The sequence below is a fragment of the Pimephales promelas genome, chromosome 6, assembly GCF_988280905.1.
Source record: "Pimephales promelas chromosome 6, fPimPro1.hap1.1, whole genome shotgun sequence".
Taxonomy (NCBI): Eukaryota; Metazoa; Chordata; class Actinopteri; order Cypriniformes; family Leuciscidae; genus Pimephales; species Pimephales promelas.
Genome location: NC_142774.1, coordinates 28703418 through 28721829, shown reverse-complemented (window position 1 = coordinate 28721829; position 18412 = coordinate 28703418). Strand labels below are relative to the sequence as shown.

At 38.4% G+C, this 18412-nt stretch overlaps 1 protein-coding gene across 3 annotated transcripts; it reads left to right on the top strand.

Moving 5' to 3' along the window:
* Positions 1-142: 142 nt before the first annotated feature.
* On the top strand, positions 143-18238 carry kdm4c (lysine (K)-specific demethylase 4C). Of its 3 annotated transcripts, XM_089132342.1 has the most exons (22): positions 143-270; positions 1017-1195; positions 1369-1544; positions 1895-2009; positions 2406-2599; positions 2696-2745; positions 2847-2950; positions 3064-3201; positions 3313-3506; positions 4498-4655; positions 5287-6992; positions 8023-8134; positions 8440-8621; positions 8717-8936; positions 9979-10055; positions 10188-10243; positions 10451-10559; positions 15648-15836; positions 16571-16741; positions 16968-17087; positions 17189-17281; positions 17587-18238. In XM_089132342.1, exons 2-22 carry the CDS (start codon positions 1052-1054, stop codon positions 17746-17748), a joined length of 4470 nt encoding a protein of 1489 aa, XP_088988468.1. In that variant the 5' UTR covers positions 143-270; positions 1017-1051; the 3' UTR covers positions 17749-18238. The 3 variants fall into 3 exon arrangements, with proteins under 3 accessions (XP_088988468.1, XP_088988469.1, XP_039549002.2); XM_089132343.1 differs by lacking the exon at positions 16571-16741; XM_039693068.2 differs by lacking the exons at positions 143-270; positions 1017-1195 and having other exon boundaries at positions 1417-1544; positions 1863-2009.
* The last annotated feature ends 174 nt before the right edge of the window (positions 18239-18412 follow it).

The following is an 18412-nucleotide window of genomic DNA, read 5'->3' as shown; positions in this document are numbered from 1 at the left end:
CAAACAGTCTTCACTAATAGCTGTGTTGCGTCTGCTTCCATAATTTTCAATGCCCAGAACGAAACTTCACCCCTCTGATTAAAAAGTTGTTGTGATGTATTGCAATGTATGACATACATACAGGCCACCAGGTGGCGCTGGTCTCCCTGAAGCCCCAGCGATATGAAGAGAGGCGGACATGAAATCGTGCGAGAGAAGAGAGCTGTCATGAAGTACAGTTGGGGGATTTAAAGGGACTGGACTGCGTGCCCACGATCACACTTCACTGAGGTATTTCTAATCTATATACCTAACAGAGCACAGATGTATTATGCGCACAGAAGTAGCTTCATATTGTTATTATTTGCCCAGAGAAGAACTTTGACAATGACACTAGTTGACATTTAATATATAGTGACTCTAGCAGCTAATGCGCTAACTGTAAATAAACCTATCTGGGTACAGTAAGCAATATAGTTTGAACGATAAAAATCGTAACGCAGGGAGTTTACACTTCCTGCGACTTCACGCGACGAGATTTTATATGTATATTTCACCTTTATCTTGCTCGTCTTTTTCTGGTTTTTTGTTTTATCTGCAGATTATGGGAGTGGGCCTGCATTAAAACTCATTCTACTTGACGTTAAATGATAGTCACAGGCTTGCTGCATTGTGCATTTATATTTAATTAAGATATATTAAGATATAATTAAGATAATAGGTCCGATTTAATGCCACATATATGATTTAATGGTAAATTTCTTAAAAAATGAAGTATGATGTAAATACACACTGCTTGAGGATATGTGTTGGGTTGACTGGCAGTGATGAAATCCTAGAAATCCTAAAATCAGATGAATTATCTGCACAGTTCATATCAGTATGTACTATCTGGAGCAAAATCATTCTATGAAAATAATTACAATGGCTATAAAGTCAGTCATATGCATGTAAGCTGTTGGACTTCCAGCTGTAAATACCCAAACTAGGATGTATGTTTTATTGCATGATCAATATTGTGAAGGTGCACTCCACAGGTAGATCCTCTGGGAGGCTGGAGGGAGAGGTCAGGATGGCAGGTGTTGGGGAAAGTGCCCTGGCTAACCCTGCCTGTAAGATCATGACCTTCAGACCTACCATGGAGGAGTTTAAGGACTTCAACCAATACCTGGTGTATATGGAGTCTCAGGGAGCACATCGTGCTGGCCTGGCCAAGGTTGGTATGCTTGTATGTTTACGCTTGTGATGGATACTAAAAGCTCACAACTCTAATAGATAATATAATTATAATAATATAGTAAAAATAGTAATAATAATAATGTCTATGTATGTATGTATGTGTTTGTGTGCGTGTTAATTCTTACATTTAGATCTTAATTATTTACACAGGTAATTCCACCCAAGGGCTGGAAGCCACGTCGCAATTACGATGATATTGACGATTTTGTCATCCAAGCACCTATTCAGCAAATGGTAGCTGGCCAATCAGGACTCTTCACTCAGTACAACATCCAGAAGAAACCACTCACTGTGCAAGAATTCCGTAGACTGGCCAACAGTGACATGTAAGTGACAAACTCAAAAATGCACATGTCTGGTTCAAAGTCGCATACTGTTATTCTACTCTTTTAGTATATATTTTATGCAGAGTATGCACATTCTGTCGGATTCTGTCAGCAAGTGGTCAGCCATAACCTACATAAGCAGGTTGTTGTAGGTATCAGTTTTGTATTGTGCCGCAAATTCCAATGTCATGAAATGGCATACAGCTTATAAACACCTCTAATTTGGTTCCTTGTTTTATTTATTGTTATGTGCTGGACTTCTAAAGCACTCTGCAATGAGTTTTCTTTTAAATCATCGATTGACCTATATCCGTTAAGGCCATCTGGAGATGTGTGATTTACCTACTCAGGTACTGCACACCTCGCTACCTGAACTATGATGACCTGGAGAGGAAGTACTGGAAGAATCTCACATTTGTCTCGCCCATCTATGGTGCTGATGTGAGCGGCACGCTTTATGACGAGGTGAGGATGCAGCTGGAGAAAAGCTCTTGAAATGTACTACTATTATTATAAATTTAAAATGGGAGTGTGTTCAATAGAATATTATTTGCTATTAATTTAATTCATTCAGTTATTTTTTTTTGCTGTCATTGAAATTATTAATGAGTATTGTGAAATTTCACTGCTTTAAAATATACCGTGAATGATTACCATAATGAATTACCAGGATATTTACATGGTATTTTAATATACATCTGAGCTATACACATTAAAAATATAAAAAAAAAAAAAAACACAAAAAATTAGGAAATTAACAATCAGCAAATCCAAAAAGTCTGGGTATTGCCATGTTACTTTCCTATTTGTGCTGTATACTGGTAAGGAGTTGACATACTGTTACTACCCCTCTTATCTCAGGACATTGAAGAATGGAACATCGGGCACTTGAACTCAATCTTGGACGTAATTGAGGAGGACTGTGGTGTGTCCATTCAGGGAGTAAACACACCTTATCTGTACTTTGGCATGTGGAAGACCAGCTTCTCCTGGCACACGGAGGACATGGACCTCTACAGCATTAACTACCTGCACTTTGGCGAGCCCAAATCCTGGTAGGGCTCGCTGTGGTTTTCTGTGTTTCTTCAGCACGTACCTCTCCTGAGGACCAGGAATTTTCCCATTTCTTAATAAATATACCAATTTCACAGGTATGCCATTCCTCCAGAACACGGGAAGAGATTGGAGCGTCTCGCTACAGGTAAAAACTTTAACGTAGAACTATAAAGTTGTCTTTTAAAGAAATGTGCTGCATATATACACTGTGTTGTACTGTGTAATAAATACTGTGTTTGTCCTTAGGTTTCTTTCCTAACAGTTTTAAAAGCTGTGAGGCGTTCCTGAGACACAAGATGACACTAATATCCCCCTCTGTACTAAAGAAATACAGCATACCATTTGATAAGGCAATCCACAGTCTTTCAGAATCAATTTACAACCATTTTAGTTTTAGGATTATTTTGCTGTGTCTTAAGTTCTCCCTTGTATGTCTTCACAATAAACTGATATATGTTTATAGATAACACAGGAAGCAGGGGAGTTTATGATCACATTTCCCTATGGTTACCACGCTGGCTTCAACCACGGCTTCAACTGTGCTGAATCCACCAATTTTGCCAGTCTCCGGTGGATTAATTATGGAAAAGTTGCTACGCAGGTACTAAAAAGCACATAATAACAGCTGAAGTAAATCTGGCAACTTCATGTTACTGTTCCTTCATCTTCAGCCAGTGAACATTTCACACTTTACTTTTGTGTCCTCTTGCAGTGTACATGCAGCAAGGACATGGTGAAGATCTCCATGGATCCGTTTGTCAGACGATTCCAGCCGGATCGCTATCAGTCTTGGACACAAGGCAAAGACTCATGCTCATTGGATCACACCCTGGCAACCCCCAGCACCACACCAGAGCTGCAGAGCTGGCTTCAGAGACGTCGCAGGAAAGCACCCTCCACTACGAGGTATTATCAGGGTTTCAGCAAGGGTTGCTATAGCTAGTGTCAATGTATACTGCCGTCTTCTATGGTCAGTTTTCTCTTTCAGGTCAACTACAACAGTTTGAGCAACAATTAAGTCGGTTAAAAGTCGGCATGAAACGGAGGTTTCAAAGGTCTTTGCTTTCCTATTGTAACGTATATACGAGTGAAACGGCTTCTGGAATGAGTAAAAAATGGTAATTGAATCTATGTAAGTTGGGTGTTGTAAACTAAATGGAGGCAGATCTGAATGCCAGTTTGTAGTTGTGGATTTTAGACATTCTGTACGTCAAGAAGACAGCAGATGCCATTTTGAGGGCGAGGGAAGGAATCGTATTTTTGATGAAGAAAGAAAAACTGAATGATATGCATGGATAAATCATTTATAATAAGACGGCAGCACTATTTGCAGCACTAAGTGCTCATAGCGTTAGATCATATTTTAATATTTAGACTTCTATTTAATTTTTAGATTGATATTTAATATTTAGCAAAAATGAATAGAGATTGTCAAACTGTTTAAAGATATGTGTGAGATTTAGAGCACGGAAGTTTCTGTCAAATAATTTAATTGCATTAAAAGGGCTGCTATACAAATAGCCACGCTTGAGCACTCTGTCTCTGAAGTTATGAGAACCTCTCCATGCAGGCTGGCAGTTACATTTCAGCCACACCTAACCAAAGCTCTCAAAGAGAAACGTTTACAATGGATTAAGAAATGCATGAAGACTCATTTTTCAAATAGTTGTATTCATTGACGATTTCTGGATGGTTGGTGAATGGCCACCCAGTTCCAACAAGACTGGACAAAATTCCTGAATGTCATCTTAATGAGCATTTAAAAAAAAAAAAAATAATAATAATAATACATCTTTGATGCAGAGGTCAATCACTATAGCGATTTGGTTATGGTTGTTTACTGACAGGCTCAATTCACAATCTTTGACAGCATCTGATTGAAATTTTTCATCAACAGTCTCCATTATCCACGCACATGCTCCAAACGATTGAAGACTATGGATACTTCACCAGTGAAGGGAGCAAGTCGGAGGAGTAGAGGGGAATCAAAAGACAAGGAAGAGGAAGACCCAGTGAAACATCAAAAAGAATCGCATTTCCCAACTGACTTAAAAGGCTAGTATCTCTATTGATTTGTAAGTTCACAATACATTCCACATTTTTTTTCTCCGATTCAGAAATACACAATACAATTTTTATTTTCTGTGGCGTTGATTTTTTTATTATAATCTGTTAACAGTCACATTAAGGACAGATATTGTTTGTGTTCGACAGTATCAGTCTCAAATTGATCAATTTAAATTAAGCATTAAAATGATCAAAAGCAACAGTAAAATTATTTATATCACAAAAGATTTATTTTTTAGAAAATAAATGCTGTTCTTTTGAACTGTCTATCCATCGAAGATTTCTGAAAAATAATGCATCACAGTTTCATCATTGATAATAATAAGAAATGTTACTTCATCACCAAATCAGCATATTCAAATAATTTCTGAAGGATCATGTGACACTGAAGACTGGGGTAATGGTCGCTGAAATTTCAGTTTTTGCCATCATTGAAATAGATAAGAGTTTTTTAATAGTTTGCAATGTTACTGTTTTCACTGTATTTTTTTTTTTTATCAAATAAATGCAGCCTTGGTTAAAAACATGATCAAAATCTCCAAACTTTTTAACAGTAGTGTGTGTTCAAAACCTACATGTTTTATTGTTTCATGACACTTGTTTTGTTTTGTCTTTTTAGGGCTCACTGGTCCATGTCGACAAATGTGTGTTGTTAAAGTAACAAGAGTGGAGAGTGACTTGCTGGCCCACTCTACCGTACAAGTCAAAGATGCTTTACCTGAACGACTCTCGACTTCTCCACTCACCTCCACATCCAGTCAGAGTAGCCCTGATCCAGGTCACGCAAGCTCCCAGGCGTCTGTAAATTTGGATGAAGGTCGAGTATCCACAAACACAGTCTCCACAGCAAAGCCTGGGGCTGAACCAATCTCAGAGAGTGACATCACTGTGTATGTGACCTTGGACTCAGAAAGAACTGCTGAAAATCTTAATCAAACAGACTGTGAATCTGTTTCAGGAATAAGTACACCTTCTGTTCCTGTGACCCATTTACAGAGACGTAGCTCCACTGGTGCTGCGGTTTTATTTTCGGAAAGTGTTTCCCAACAGGCTAAAATTGAAATGGAAGAGACGGTCGCCGATATCCTGACTGAGAGCAGCATCGATTACAGCACATCAGCACTTTACAAGGAGCAAAGCTCGATCCGTCTACACTCTACTCTTCAGGATTCAGAAACCTTGGAGAACAGAACAAACTTTGAAATCCAGACTGCTCCTTTTTGTGAAATGCCTCTTCTAATGCCAGAGCTCACAGAAGAGAGTGTCAATCCTCACTCTCTCGCACCTGAAATGCCCTCGCTGACTCTCGCTGTACGACCCGACACTGCAAATCACCGACCTCACAGTCCTGCACCTGTTCTCCATCTGGAAAAATCACACTCACCTCCTGTTATAACAGATGATGTGGGAACTTGTTCTGGAAAAGTTTGTCCCAATTGGCCAATTGTACCGCAAGAAGGCGTGAGCCAATCATTTAATAACTCAATCTTAGACACCGTTATAGCAAAACCAGCATCTCCTCCTTTGGTGTCACAGTGGGAACCAACCGAAGGGTCCAAACAGGAAGGACATAAACACACATGCTCATCCACAGACCAGAACACTCAACATGAGTCAATTTCTCAGTTTAAAATCACTACTCACAGTATTTTACAAGTAGCAGACATGGATTTTATAGATTCCCACAACTCTAATAACTCAGCAGAAGGAGGTGACAAACAAACTTCTATATCTCTTGAAGAGCAGTCCAGCTCTCTCACATCCTCCCATGGCCCCTTTGTGGAGTCCAAACCCTTCACCATTTGGAAAAACCTCAGCTCCCAAAATCCTGCAGTGCTAATTGAGAGCTTGCAGCCCGAGTTGGTAATGGGTGTAAACAGTCTCACAGAATATTCCCATGACTCTCTGTCCTACACCATGTGGTCTGAATCAGGGTGCCAACAAGAAAAGTTCCCAGATTCTCCGAACTCTTCACCACGCACCCAGACCTGGACCAACCTGGAGCCCATTCCCATGCAGTGCTCTGGTGCAGACGATGCTCTAAACACCCCCATAGATCTCAAGCAGCAGAACGTCGAGATGGTATCAGCTGTAGCTTGTGTGCTCGGTGAGCAGACAGGCTCTCGGGAAACTCAGGAGGAAGAGTTTAAAGGGCAGGAGTATTACGAAGGTGTGAAGTCAGAGCATGATGGGTCTGTGAGCGACTCGGATTCGTGTGAATCGGGAGATAAAGGTGCGGACAGCAGCAGTGAATCCAGTGAGGAGAATGCCATGAGTGACACTGAGTATGTGGAGACGGGCCTGGAGCCAGGAGAAGTCTGTACAGTGAGTTCTCGTGCTACACCATGACAAGCAATACATCCTGTATTCTTCAGTATTTTGTTCTGAGCCTCTGTCCCACCGAACACCGACCACAGTGACAAGACATTTTGCTAATTTTTGTTGTTGTTTGTGTATAGTTTATTATTTATTATTCATGTGTGCATATATATATATTAGTAACCAAATTTGAAGTGGATCAAAACCTTCCATCAAAGTTATATATGAATTTTGAAAAATACCCATTCTTGTGTTAGGACAACTATGAGAACGCTTTTCTATCCACTTCAAATGTTGATTACTGTATGTGTGTGTGTGTGTGAATGTGTGTATATATATATATATATATATATACACACCTTTTTTTTGGAAACTTATATTTTCAGAATACTCTCAACCCCTTACATTGCTAAAGATAAACTGCAGCAATGTAAGTCTTTACTTTTGAGCAATGTAATGCATCCTTTCTAATTTATTAAAAGTATTAATTTTATTTACCACAAACTTTTGAATGGTTATGTATATTAATTTGCTGTGAATCCAGTTTTTTTTCTTTTTTTGTGAGAACATTTTCTCTACTCATACATCAGAACACTTACTTTATTAGTTCACACCTTCATGTCTTGTTAACAAAGCTTTACAGTGCCAACACATTAATGATAACACTTTACAATAAGGTTTGATTATTTAACATGAACTAAGAATGAATAATACTTCTACAGTATTCATTAATCTTAGTTAATATCAATTTCAACGTTTACTAATACATTATTAAAATCAGAAGGTGTATTTGTTAACATTAGTTAATGCACTGTGTACTAACATGAACAATTTAGATTAATGAATTTTGTAACAAATGTATTGCTCATTGTTAGTTCATGTTAGTTGATACATTTACCAATGTTAACTCATTAAAAAATGTGCACATACTGTATACACATGCACAATAAAGGTAGCAACAATATGTTTGGATAGTGTATGGTCTCTTTCACTGACCTCCCCTTTTCCCCTATCTCTTTTTTTTTTGCTCTCGTAGTATCACATGCAAACTGTTAAGAAGACTACCAAGAGTTGGCGTCACCCCCTCAGAAAGCCCACTGCAAGAGCAGTTCCCAGTGCTGTGAAACAGCAGGCTGCCAGCGATGATGGTGGATGTTTAACCACTTTTATTTTATTATGAGCAAAAAAAAATGCTGGATGAAAAAAAGTAGCAAAAATGTCTTATTTGTAACATATTGTAATGGATTTAAAAAAAAATGTATGTACCATTTTATTAAACTGTATGTTGTCATAGGACAGAATTGCACCAATAATGCTATGTCCTGCTGCTTTTCAGCATCTCACTCCCTGCATGCATGCACTTTTAAAAAGCTGTGTCGAGTTAAAGAATTAATCATACTAAATGAAATTTTCAGCCCTAGAGTAAATATTTATTTGTGTGTGTGTGTCTCAGAGACTCTAGAGGAGTGTGAAACTAAAGAAGAGGAGCCAGAAACTGAGGAATGGGCAAAGCCTTTAGTGCATCTGTGGCAACAGAGAAAAGCTCATCTTCAATATGAACGAGAGTACAATACAGCTGCAGCTCAAACTGCTCCTCACTGTGCTGTCTGCACCCTTTTCATGCCATACTATCAGGTAACTGATACTAGGTATTAATATGGTTGTGTATATGTGCTATGTGATGCAAAAACATTTATTTCAAGCTATTGTTTTTTTTTTTTTTCTCACAGCCTGAGAATTTAGAGGAAAGAAGGCATGATGTCTTGATGAATCCTGCCACAGAGTCTCAGGGGTCATGTTCACAGGTGGCAGGCATGAGATCGCGACCTCTGATCCCTGAAATTTGCTTTACATACCAGGAGGGCCCATGCCCTTCAAATACACTACTGGAGGAGGATGGATCCAGTCCTCTTGTGGGCTGCAACAGTTGCTGTGTTCAAGTTCATGCCAGTACGTCACTGAGATCACTTAACAACACAATTAACGAGTGAAAAAGCCCCAAATATCATGATCCTCTGGCAAGGGAAACCCAGACTTTACAAAATAATATAAAACCATTCAAAAGTTTAGGGTCTGTAATTTTTTTTAAAAATCTCTGGTGCTAAAAAAATAAATAGTAAAAGCAGTAATATTGTGAAGAATTACCATTTAAAATAACTGTTTTCTATTTTAATATATATTAAAATGTAATTTATTCCTGTGATGCAAAGCTGAATTTTCAGCAGACATTATTCCAGTCTTCAGTCACATCATCCTTCAGAATTTATTATATTTGCTGATTTAGTTCTTAAGAAACAGCTGTCCTGCATAATATTTTTGTGATGATATATTAATGTTTTCAGGATTCTTTATGAAACAGAAAAACAGCATGTATTTGATATAGCAATGCTCTGTAATAATGTAATAGTCCTTACTGCCACTTCTGAAAAAGTTTACTCCTTGCTGAATAAAAGTGTTAATTTCTTTAAAAAACAATTCAAATGGTAGTTTTTATAATTTATTTCATTTGTTAGTTATAAATATTAAATTATCAATTTATACTATGCATACTATAATAATTATTCATTAATTTACTTTTGACTTTGACTTTAATCATGATCCATTAAATGATTGGCTTTTATATAGCATATTATGTTTTGCATGGCTTTTATAAATATTTTAATAAGTAAGTTATTATATTATCTGAAAATCTTTTCTCTAATTTGTATTCAATTGTTAAATTTTTCTGCTCACTTCTACAGTAATGTTAGGTATATATAAACTGGAAGAGAAACATTTTCACTTCAAATACATTTTTTTTGTACCATGCTTCAGGGCTGTTAGTAGAATAAAGTAATTGAATTCAGCTCATGATCTCATTTCTGACATTTTGTTAACTTTAAAAATTAATATCTTTAGCATACACATTCAATTTCACTACTCTAAAAAAATGCATATTCTAAAACAAATAGTTTGGCATAGCAGAGAATGTAACAATTTGATTGGTCCACAGGTTGCTACGGTGTTTCTATTCATGATGTCGGCCCATTGTGGACATGTGACCGATGTGTGAGCGGAGACCTGGCAGCTGTAAGTAATCATGCAGTCAGTCAAAATTTTCTCTATCAGTATAATTTATGGACCACTTATATGTTTGCTTGCCTTTGTTAAATTATGGCGAATATCTTATACTGTATCTGTTTTGTGTGTGTTTTATACAAGGGATGCTGTTTGTGTAACCTGAGGGGAGGTGCATTAAAGAGAACCACAGATGACAGGTAAGCTCCCGTATTCAAATCCCTTAATACTAATATAGTGTGGTTTTAAATACTAAACAGAGCAGAAGACTCAGTACGCTTTTTTACACACATCCTCCAGTATTTAAAATAGACATAATACACAAATACGACTACGAGTTCAGCAAAGCCAGTGTTCTTAGATATCAGTAAATGAGTCAAGCGGCTCATGGATTATACATGTTGTAGGTGGGCCCATGTTATGTGTGCTGTTGGTCTCCCTGAGGTGAAGTTCATAGATGTGGTGAAAAGAGCTCCTATTGACATCAGTGCCATACCTGTACAGAGATATAAACTGGTGAGTAATAAACACACACACTTTTGTTTCACTATAGTAGTGAGAACATTGCATAGACTTCCAATGATTTTATATCAGGTTAATGATATTTTTTATCACCTATCCCTAAACCTACCAATCACAGAAACGTGCAAAACACTAGATTTAAATAAAAACATGTTTTTGGCCAATTTATAAGTCTTTTTAAACTAGTGAGGACCAGTAAAATGCCCTCAGTAGTAGTTTGTCATAATATTTCACTATATGAGTGAGGACATTTGGCTGTCACAAATATAACTAACCTGTGATTAAAGTTGAGCCGACGTTGACCTGCCGCTGGTAACGTCATTAATGAACAAATAAGCCTGAACCATGGCAATGGCATAAACACAGTGCTGCCCACAAAGCTATTGCTTCTACATAACAGCTTATTTTTATAAGTTCTTGTCATTGTGCCATTATATTTCTTAATGATTCAGCTTGTTTTAAATCAGACACAGATAAAGTTGCACAGTAAAGATTACATTTAAATCAATGCATTAGTGCATGTGTGGGTTTTAGATACTAAGACATACTGTATATGCAAGAGCTTTTCAGTTTCTGAGGTATCGTACTGATAAATCACAGAATACATTTCTGCGCTACTGAATGTTTCTGTGTGAATCTGCCCTTGATGTGCGAGCTACTGTATGTGTGTGCAGTGAATTCGTTTTAAGCGGCGATTAACTTACATGTACAATAAGGTGTTTAAAACAGACCAATTTTGAGCATCCAGATGGTATAATCAAATATATTTTGTGGAGCGCTCTTGGAGTATGCATTTATTTGTCATTTGAACTGTTGGAAATGGAGCGTAAAAGCAAACACACAAAGTCATAGACTGCAGAAAAAGTAAAATTCAATGCAAATGGGTCTTAATGCCCCATAAGAGCTGAGAAATGTAATGCCTCTTGGAGCAATAGCTTGTTTTCACGTGACGTCACAAATGCAGATGGAGGGCAGGAAGTAATTTTCTATATTTAGGAAGCACTATAACACACTCAAAATGCCTATGTTTTGCGTCGTTTATGGTTGCTCAAATCGATCAAACCACGAGGAGTTTTTATCGTGTGCCAAAAGTTGTTGTTCATAAGGGTGGAAAATACAAGAAATTGACAGAAAAACACCGGGAAAAATGCCTTGCAAACCTACGTCTGCGGTCGGGAGGAGCCGAATGGGAAAATGCCTGTGTGTGTGTGTGTGTGCAGTGATCACTTCGTCAAATGTGAGTTAATAGATTATTTATGTGGCTTATAATTACATTATTCAGGTGTTTAAATACACTTATGTGGCTGTTTGTGTAACGTACCAGTTTCCGAACTTAGTAAAGTCAAAGTATGTCTGTAAGACGAGGTAGTTGCTGATATCTACAGCCTCGATGGCAGGCAAATCTCTCAATTCAGTTGAAAATCGGTCCTCTTCATAACGTAAGGATCACGTCCAACATATGTTTCGATTTTCTGTTTATATATTTCTCTTGTAATAGCGTCTAAAGTAGTACAGTACGGATTTTCCTCCATCTCGTTAATTGCGCTCTTCACTCCTTGCCCTCCATCTGCATTCCGCGCGTCAACACAATCACGTGACTGCAAACCACCTATAGGGTAGAACTAAAGCTAAAATGAATGTTGGTAACTTTAGGTAAACTACGTAACCCCAGTTACGTGACAGAAGTGAGGTATCTCACAATGGAAAACACCTCTGGCGTGACCAATCCTGGAAGCACCAATTACACCCTGTCTGTTAGTTGGCAGACCAATCATGACAGTGATGCGGGAATCCCGCCTCCCTAGTATGTATTGCTGCTAGCGGTCCCCACTTTATTCTCAGCATATCTCTTCTCCATGCAACTGCAAGGAGGGAAGTGTGGTTGTATACTTCACTTCTGTTATCAGAGAAACTGTGGTTACATAAGAGCTTTAAATCAATACTATCTATTAGGGCTGAAGAATTAATTGCACTGAAACCACACACGATTTAGCAAAGGCTGTGATAATTTTATGCGTAGCTTGTCAGTGCATTGCTGCTGATCAGAGATATATCCATTATCCAGCTGCAGAACCCCAGCGCCAGAACCGTAAGTGAGGGAGGAACGGATTTATTATTATTGCATTATAATTATTTTAGCAAGAATGTAAGGACACAACGGGCCTGAGAGTGAGTTCATCATTTGATACATTGTAAGTTAAATTTATACAAGATTGTTGTGATAAAACAGGCCTAGCTTGGGTTGAATTTGTCATTTTGTATAGATTTTTTAACAAAACAATGCCGAATTTTCTCTCTTTTTTAGATTTTGACATTATTATTTTACACGAAAAATGCATGCTGCACATGTTCTTGTGAAATAAAGTATATTTTATAAAAAATCTCAAACAAAAAAAATCTCAAACACCCTTGAAAGCAACCTCCATCCTTCTTGCGTAAGGCCCCGTCTGCCTTTTCGTCCAAAAACGGAGAATTAAAACGAATACGATCTCCGTCCACACCAGCGTTTTATCTGCGTATTAGAAATGATCTCTGTCCACATTAAAACGACTGAAAACGCGGATCAACACTGGGCATGCGTGTGCCGGTGTAAACAGTGGTTGGCGAATCAGGGAAGGATACGTCATGACTGATAACACCCAATCATGGAGCCAAGCGTCAGCCCCTGCGTCAGCGTTTCTGAAGTCCTACGTTTTGTCTCGTCCACACTAAAACGCCCTCCGGAGATTCAAAACGAAAAACGGAGCTGCAGCGTTTCTAAACTTCTCCGTTTTAGGTCTTCGTTTTTCCCGTTTTAGTCTGGACGGGAGGTGGAAACGTAGCAAAAGGTCTGGTCTCCGTTTTTTAAACGAAAACACAGTAGTGTGGACGGGGCCTAAGTCTCTCTGTTGACGCTGAAAAAGGATTTCAGCTCCACAGGAGCATAAAGTAACTCCCTCTCCGATAAGCCTAACAGGCCCAATCCAGGGATCTTTCGCCCACCACGGCCAAGCCTATGCAGCGGCTGCGGCTTTGGACTTCTCCCCTAGATGAGTGCAGCAGGTTGCCTGTAATGACACAGATCTCTTCCCACAACACTGAATCTGGTGACCCAGCATCAATCTGCCTCCCCATCTCCACCATGAGTTCAACTTGATGTTTTGTCAGCAGTGAGGTGGCATTCAAGGCTCTGACAGCCAGGGCAGAGGAGTAATACATTTTTTTAAAAAGAGAGGCAGACAGCCTCTCTGTCTGTCCCGGCAGTGAAGGAGAGGCGGAGGATAGGACTGCACGCCGATGTAAGAAGTGGTTGTCCCATAAATGTCTCTGCGACGTATACTGGGATCGCTGGAATCATCTGCTTGACCTGCGAAGTGCGCGACTGCAGCCTCTTACTGTCATATAAATCCATCTCCGCGCCCTGGCCTTCTTGCTTCTTGCTTTCAATGGCCAGTCGATAGTGTTTAGCAGCCACTCTGCTACACATATCAATATGATCCAATTCTCCTGGCATGGGGGAGGGAGACTCATCCATGCCACAGCCAGCCCAGTAGAAAGATTAGGAGGGAAGATAACATCCTCTTCCAAGTGACAAGCATTCACCTCATCATCCCCTCTTTGTGCCCCGCATGGGTCTGATTCAAAGAGGGGAGGAAATTCAAGAGAGAACTCATCAACTCTCTCCAGCTGCACCAGGGTTGAAGAGCAGCCTCATCTGACACCGGGGGAGGTGCAGAAAGACTCAGGTCCCCTTTAGATGCTCTTAAACCCTTAATGGGAAATGAGAGCAGTGCAGGCAGCACTCGGGATTAGCAAGCACAGCCTGTCCGTGTCTAACTACCAAACATGCTGTGCACATAGGGTGAGAGTTCTTAGAAGTAGACCCAAGGGATCTTTCCCTCTTTTCCCTCCCTTTTGGTGCTTCCAGGATTTGTCACATTTCCCATAGTGAGATACCGAACAAATGTTTGAAAGAGAATACTTTACTCTCTCGTTCTTTCATTTCACTTTCCTCTACATTTTCTGAGACATACATAAAATAAACATTTACTCTAGGGTTGTCGATTTAATAAATGTTAATTTAGTATGATTAAGTATTTATCTTCACCCAGCTTCTTAAAAGTGCATGTGTGTATGGTGTGAAGTCCCATTAGTTAATGTTATTTAACATTTAACTAACAATGAGTAATACATTTGCGGCAGTATTAATAATTTTGGTAACGTTAGTTAACACAAATACAAGTGTTCAATGGTAGTTCATGTTAGCTCAGGCCCATTTAATAATTTTGACAGATACAACTTTTAATTTTAATAATGTATTAGTAAATCTGAGGATCTAGGATCGCCTAGACACAACCACATCGCATGATTTAGTCAGCCGGATCCAGGCCGTATCCAAATCAGATGGTGGACCTGCACCTAGACACGACCTTAACGCATCCCTGAAGTATCAGCAGAGATTGTGTCAACTGGACTCTCCCCTGTGATGATGGCCTCATCGACACGACAGCCATCTGCACTGACTCTCAACAAACCCGTCTCCATACCAATGTGACTCTTCAACCAGATAGATCTGGATAATATTCTGATTGGTCCAAACTAATCTGACTTCTGACCTATAATGCTGCCTGAATCATAATCCGACACTGTTCGTTGACATCACGGTTTACTCCAGAGTGGCTATATAAATATATAAATGAACTAAATTAATAACTTTTTTAAAACAAAAATGAAACATCGCTGAACTTTCTTCTTGAAACAAACTTTTTTGCATTATTTTTCTGTCTGTAAAGCTGCTTTGAAACAATCTTGTATTGTATTGTAAAAAGCGATATATCAATAAATGTGACTTGACTTGACTAAATGTGGAATTTAAGATTACCAGGCTGTTACTAAGATTAATAAATGCTTTAGAAGTATTGTTCATTGTTATCACATGTTAACTAATGTGGTTATCTAATGTTAACCAATGAAACCTTATTGAAAGTGTTATCTGAATGTTTCTTACACTGCTCTTTCAATGATTTTACAAAGTCTTGGCATTCTTTAATGTGTTATGTTATGTGTTCTCTCTCGTTCCCTCTCTTCCTTTCCCTTTTGTAGAAGTGTATATATTGCCGTAACAGGATACAAAAGCTATCTGGGGCATGTATTCAATGCTCATGTGGCCGTTGCCCCACCTCTTTCCATGTCACCTGTGCACATGCTGCTGGAGTGCCCATGGAGCCTGATGATTGGCCATATGTGGTTTTTATCACCTGTCACAGACACCAGTCACGGAGCTCCAGTGCTGTGAGTACACTTCCGGGCAATTCAGAGAATATCTTTAAAATTTCAAGTTAAAAATAAAATGTTTCTACTTTATTTTTCTTATATATACTGTATATGATTTTTTCCCCCATTTTTTTTTATATCATGATTTTTTCCCCCATAGGTTTATAGTGTATGGTATAGTGTTTAGTTCACCCAAAAATGAAAATTCCATTGCTCACCCTCATGTAATTCCAAACCCATCAGACTTTTGTTCATGTTCGAACTACAAAAACGATTTTTTTAATGAAACCTGTGAAGAATCTGTCCCTCCATTAGCAGTCCATGTAACCAAAACATTAATGCTTCAAAAACTTCATAAAGACATGTATGGATACTGGAATGTACATGAATCGAGCGTCTAATACAAGTGTTCTGAAGGCATGACAACTTTATTTGATGGATAGATTTTATTTAGGCTTTTAGCTTACACACATATAAACATTGATCAACACATACATAGGCACATTAAATATGGTAAAAAAGCTCAAACATGCTTGATTGACATCTGTGAACCAGTGAAGTTTGAAGTTTGCAAGAATGTTTAAGCTTCTGCAAGAACTACTGAGATTTATTCTTGCATGTCAACCAAGTACTGTTGAGCTCTTCCATTTATCATTTTTATTTTATTTTATTTTTATATATAAGTCAATTCATACAGAAAAAAACTGTCACATAATTGAATCTTTAACATCAAGATTTTCTTGTCCCCTCAGAAATTGAAAGTTAGCAGAAGTGAATTAGAAGTGGGCCAGACAGTGATCTCCAAACACAAGAATCTCCGTTACTACAGCTCACGTGTTACCCAGGTCACGGCCCAAACATTCTATGAAGTCATGTTTGACGATGGCTCATTCAGCAATGATACATTCCCTGAAGACATTGTAGTGAGTGTTTCCATCACTACTAGCCAGTAGTTGTTCTAATGAATAATCTGTGACATGTTTTCATTGAACTGATGAATGCAAACTTAAATATACTAAATATAAGCATACAAAGTTGTCAGCCTCTGATTTTTCACAGAAAATTCTAACGCGTTGGTAAGAGTGAGCTCAATATTTCTAGTTTTTAATTCTGGCGTCTGAGTGGAATCTATTCTCTTTCACCCTGCAGAGCAGAGATTGTACCCAGCTTGGACCTCCTGAAGTGGGGGAGGCTGTTCAGGTGAAGTGGCCCGATGGACTTTTTTATGGAGCCAAGTACCTTGGCTCTAACACTTCATATATGTACCAGGTACACACACAAACACACACACACACACGTATTCTCTCAAGTACTGCTGCTTTACTACAGTACCTCTCCAATCATTCATGGTATATCTTTTGTTCTTGTAGGTGGAATTTGAAGATGGATCCCAAGTATTGGCGAAGAGAGAGGACATTTATACGCTGGATGAAGACCTGCCCAAAAAAGTCAAAGGTCGTTTGGTGAGTTCTCACTTACTGAACTCTTTCTTGAAAGGGTCACTTAACCCCAAAATTTTAATTCTGTCAAAATTGAATCACACACATGTTGTTTCAGACCCACAAGACTTGAAAATCAAGAACTGTAATATTAAACCTCTCGATTTACGTAAATGGATTACTTGAAGTTTGAACATTTTTGGACTTTCAATAGGTGGACAAAAATATAAAATATTAAAATATTTTATATTGTAAATATATCGAAAATATAAAAATATTGTCCTGTTCTTTGTTTCTTCATGAATGATGTTTGTTTCACCCCTTTGCAGTCCACGGCATCCAGCATGCGTTTCCAAGATGCATTTTTTACCACACAAGGTGAAAGGAAAAGGCGACGCACTCCAAATTCTCGGTTCCAGACGGATTATATCGCCCATATCAGCCCTCGAACCTTCGCCAGGATCACAGAAACGCACGGCAAAGCCAACTAAACGATGAATGGAGTTAAAACGAGCCCTTGAATAACAAGGAGCTGTTTTCAATTGGACTTGAAGATTGTACATCAGTGAGATCATGATTTTTAAAAGTGGCAGAAATACTGCGGTCTCATAAGTCAGGGACAAGAATGTTTTTTCTAAATTAGAAGTTTTTCCTGTTATATTTCAGAGGTTTTTCTTGCCTCAAATCATATTCTGTAGCATCGTAATCATGTAATTTCCTCCCCAACACTGCTGAGACTAATTTCACCCGCATGCTTGGTTTGTAAATGATTTGTCTTGTCATGCACCATTCCTTCACTGAAACATTTAGCTTAAAATGGTATAAATGGCTAATAAAAAAAGTTGCTACTGATGTCCAGCAAAGCACACGTCACCTTTTACTTATAGTCATGATTTCTTTATTTATTTGGGGCTTTATTCTTTCTTTTCTATGTGGTGCTTGTAGCTGTTGACAAAAATTAAAGATGCTTTGTGGTCTGTGCCTTGATCTCATTGATGAAATGCTCCACAATTTGCTTTAAAACATATAGCTGATATATAGGTAGGGATTTATACAAATCTATTGAATATAATTTGCAAGAGCAACAGAAACATAGGCTAAAATAAATGGCAGTTTTTAAACAATCACAATCTGAATCTTAACCAGTTCAAAGAC

Coding starts and splice junctions, on each gene's coding strand:
- kdm4c (XM_089132342.1), top strand. CDS start 1,052: ATGGCAGGTGTTGGGGAAAGTGCCCTGGCTAACCCTGCCTGTAAGATC. Junction 3,202..3,312: donor ATGGAAAAGTTGCTACGCAG/GTACTAAAAAGC, acceptor GTCCTCTTGCAG/TGTACATGCAGCAAGGACAT. Junction 8,135..8,439: donor GCAGGCTGCCAGCGATGATG/GTGGATGTTTAA, acceptor TGTGTGTCTCAG/AGACTCTAGAGGAGTGTGAA.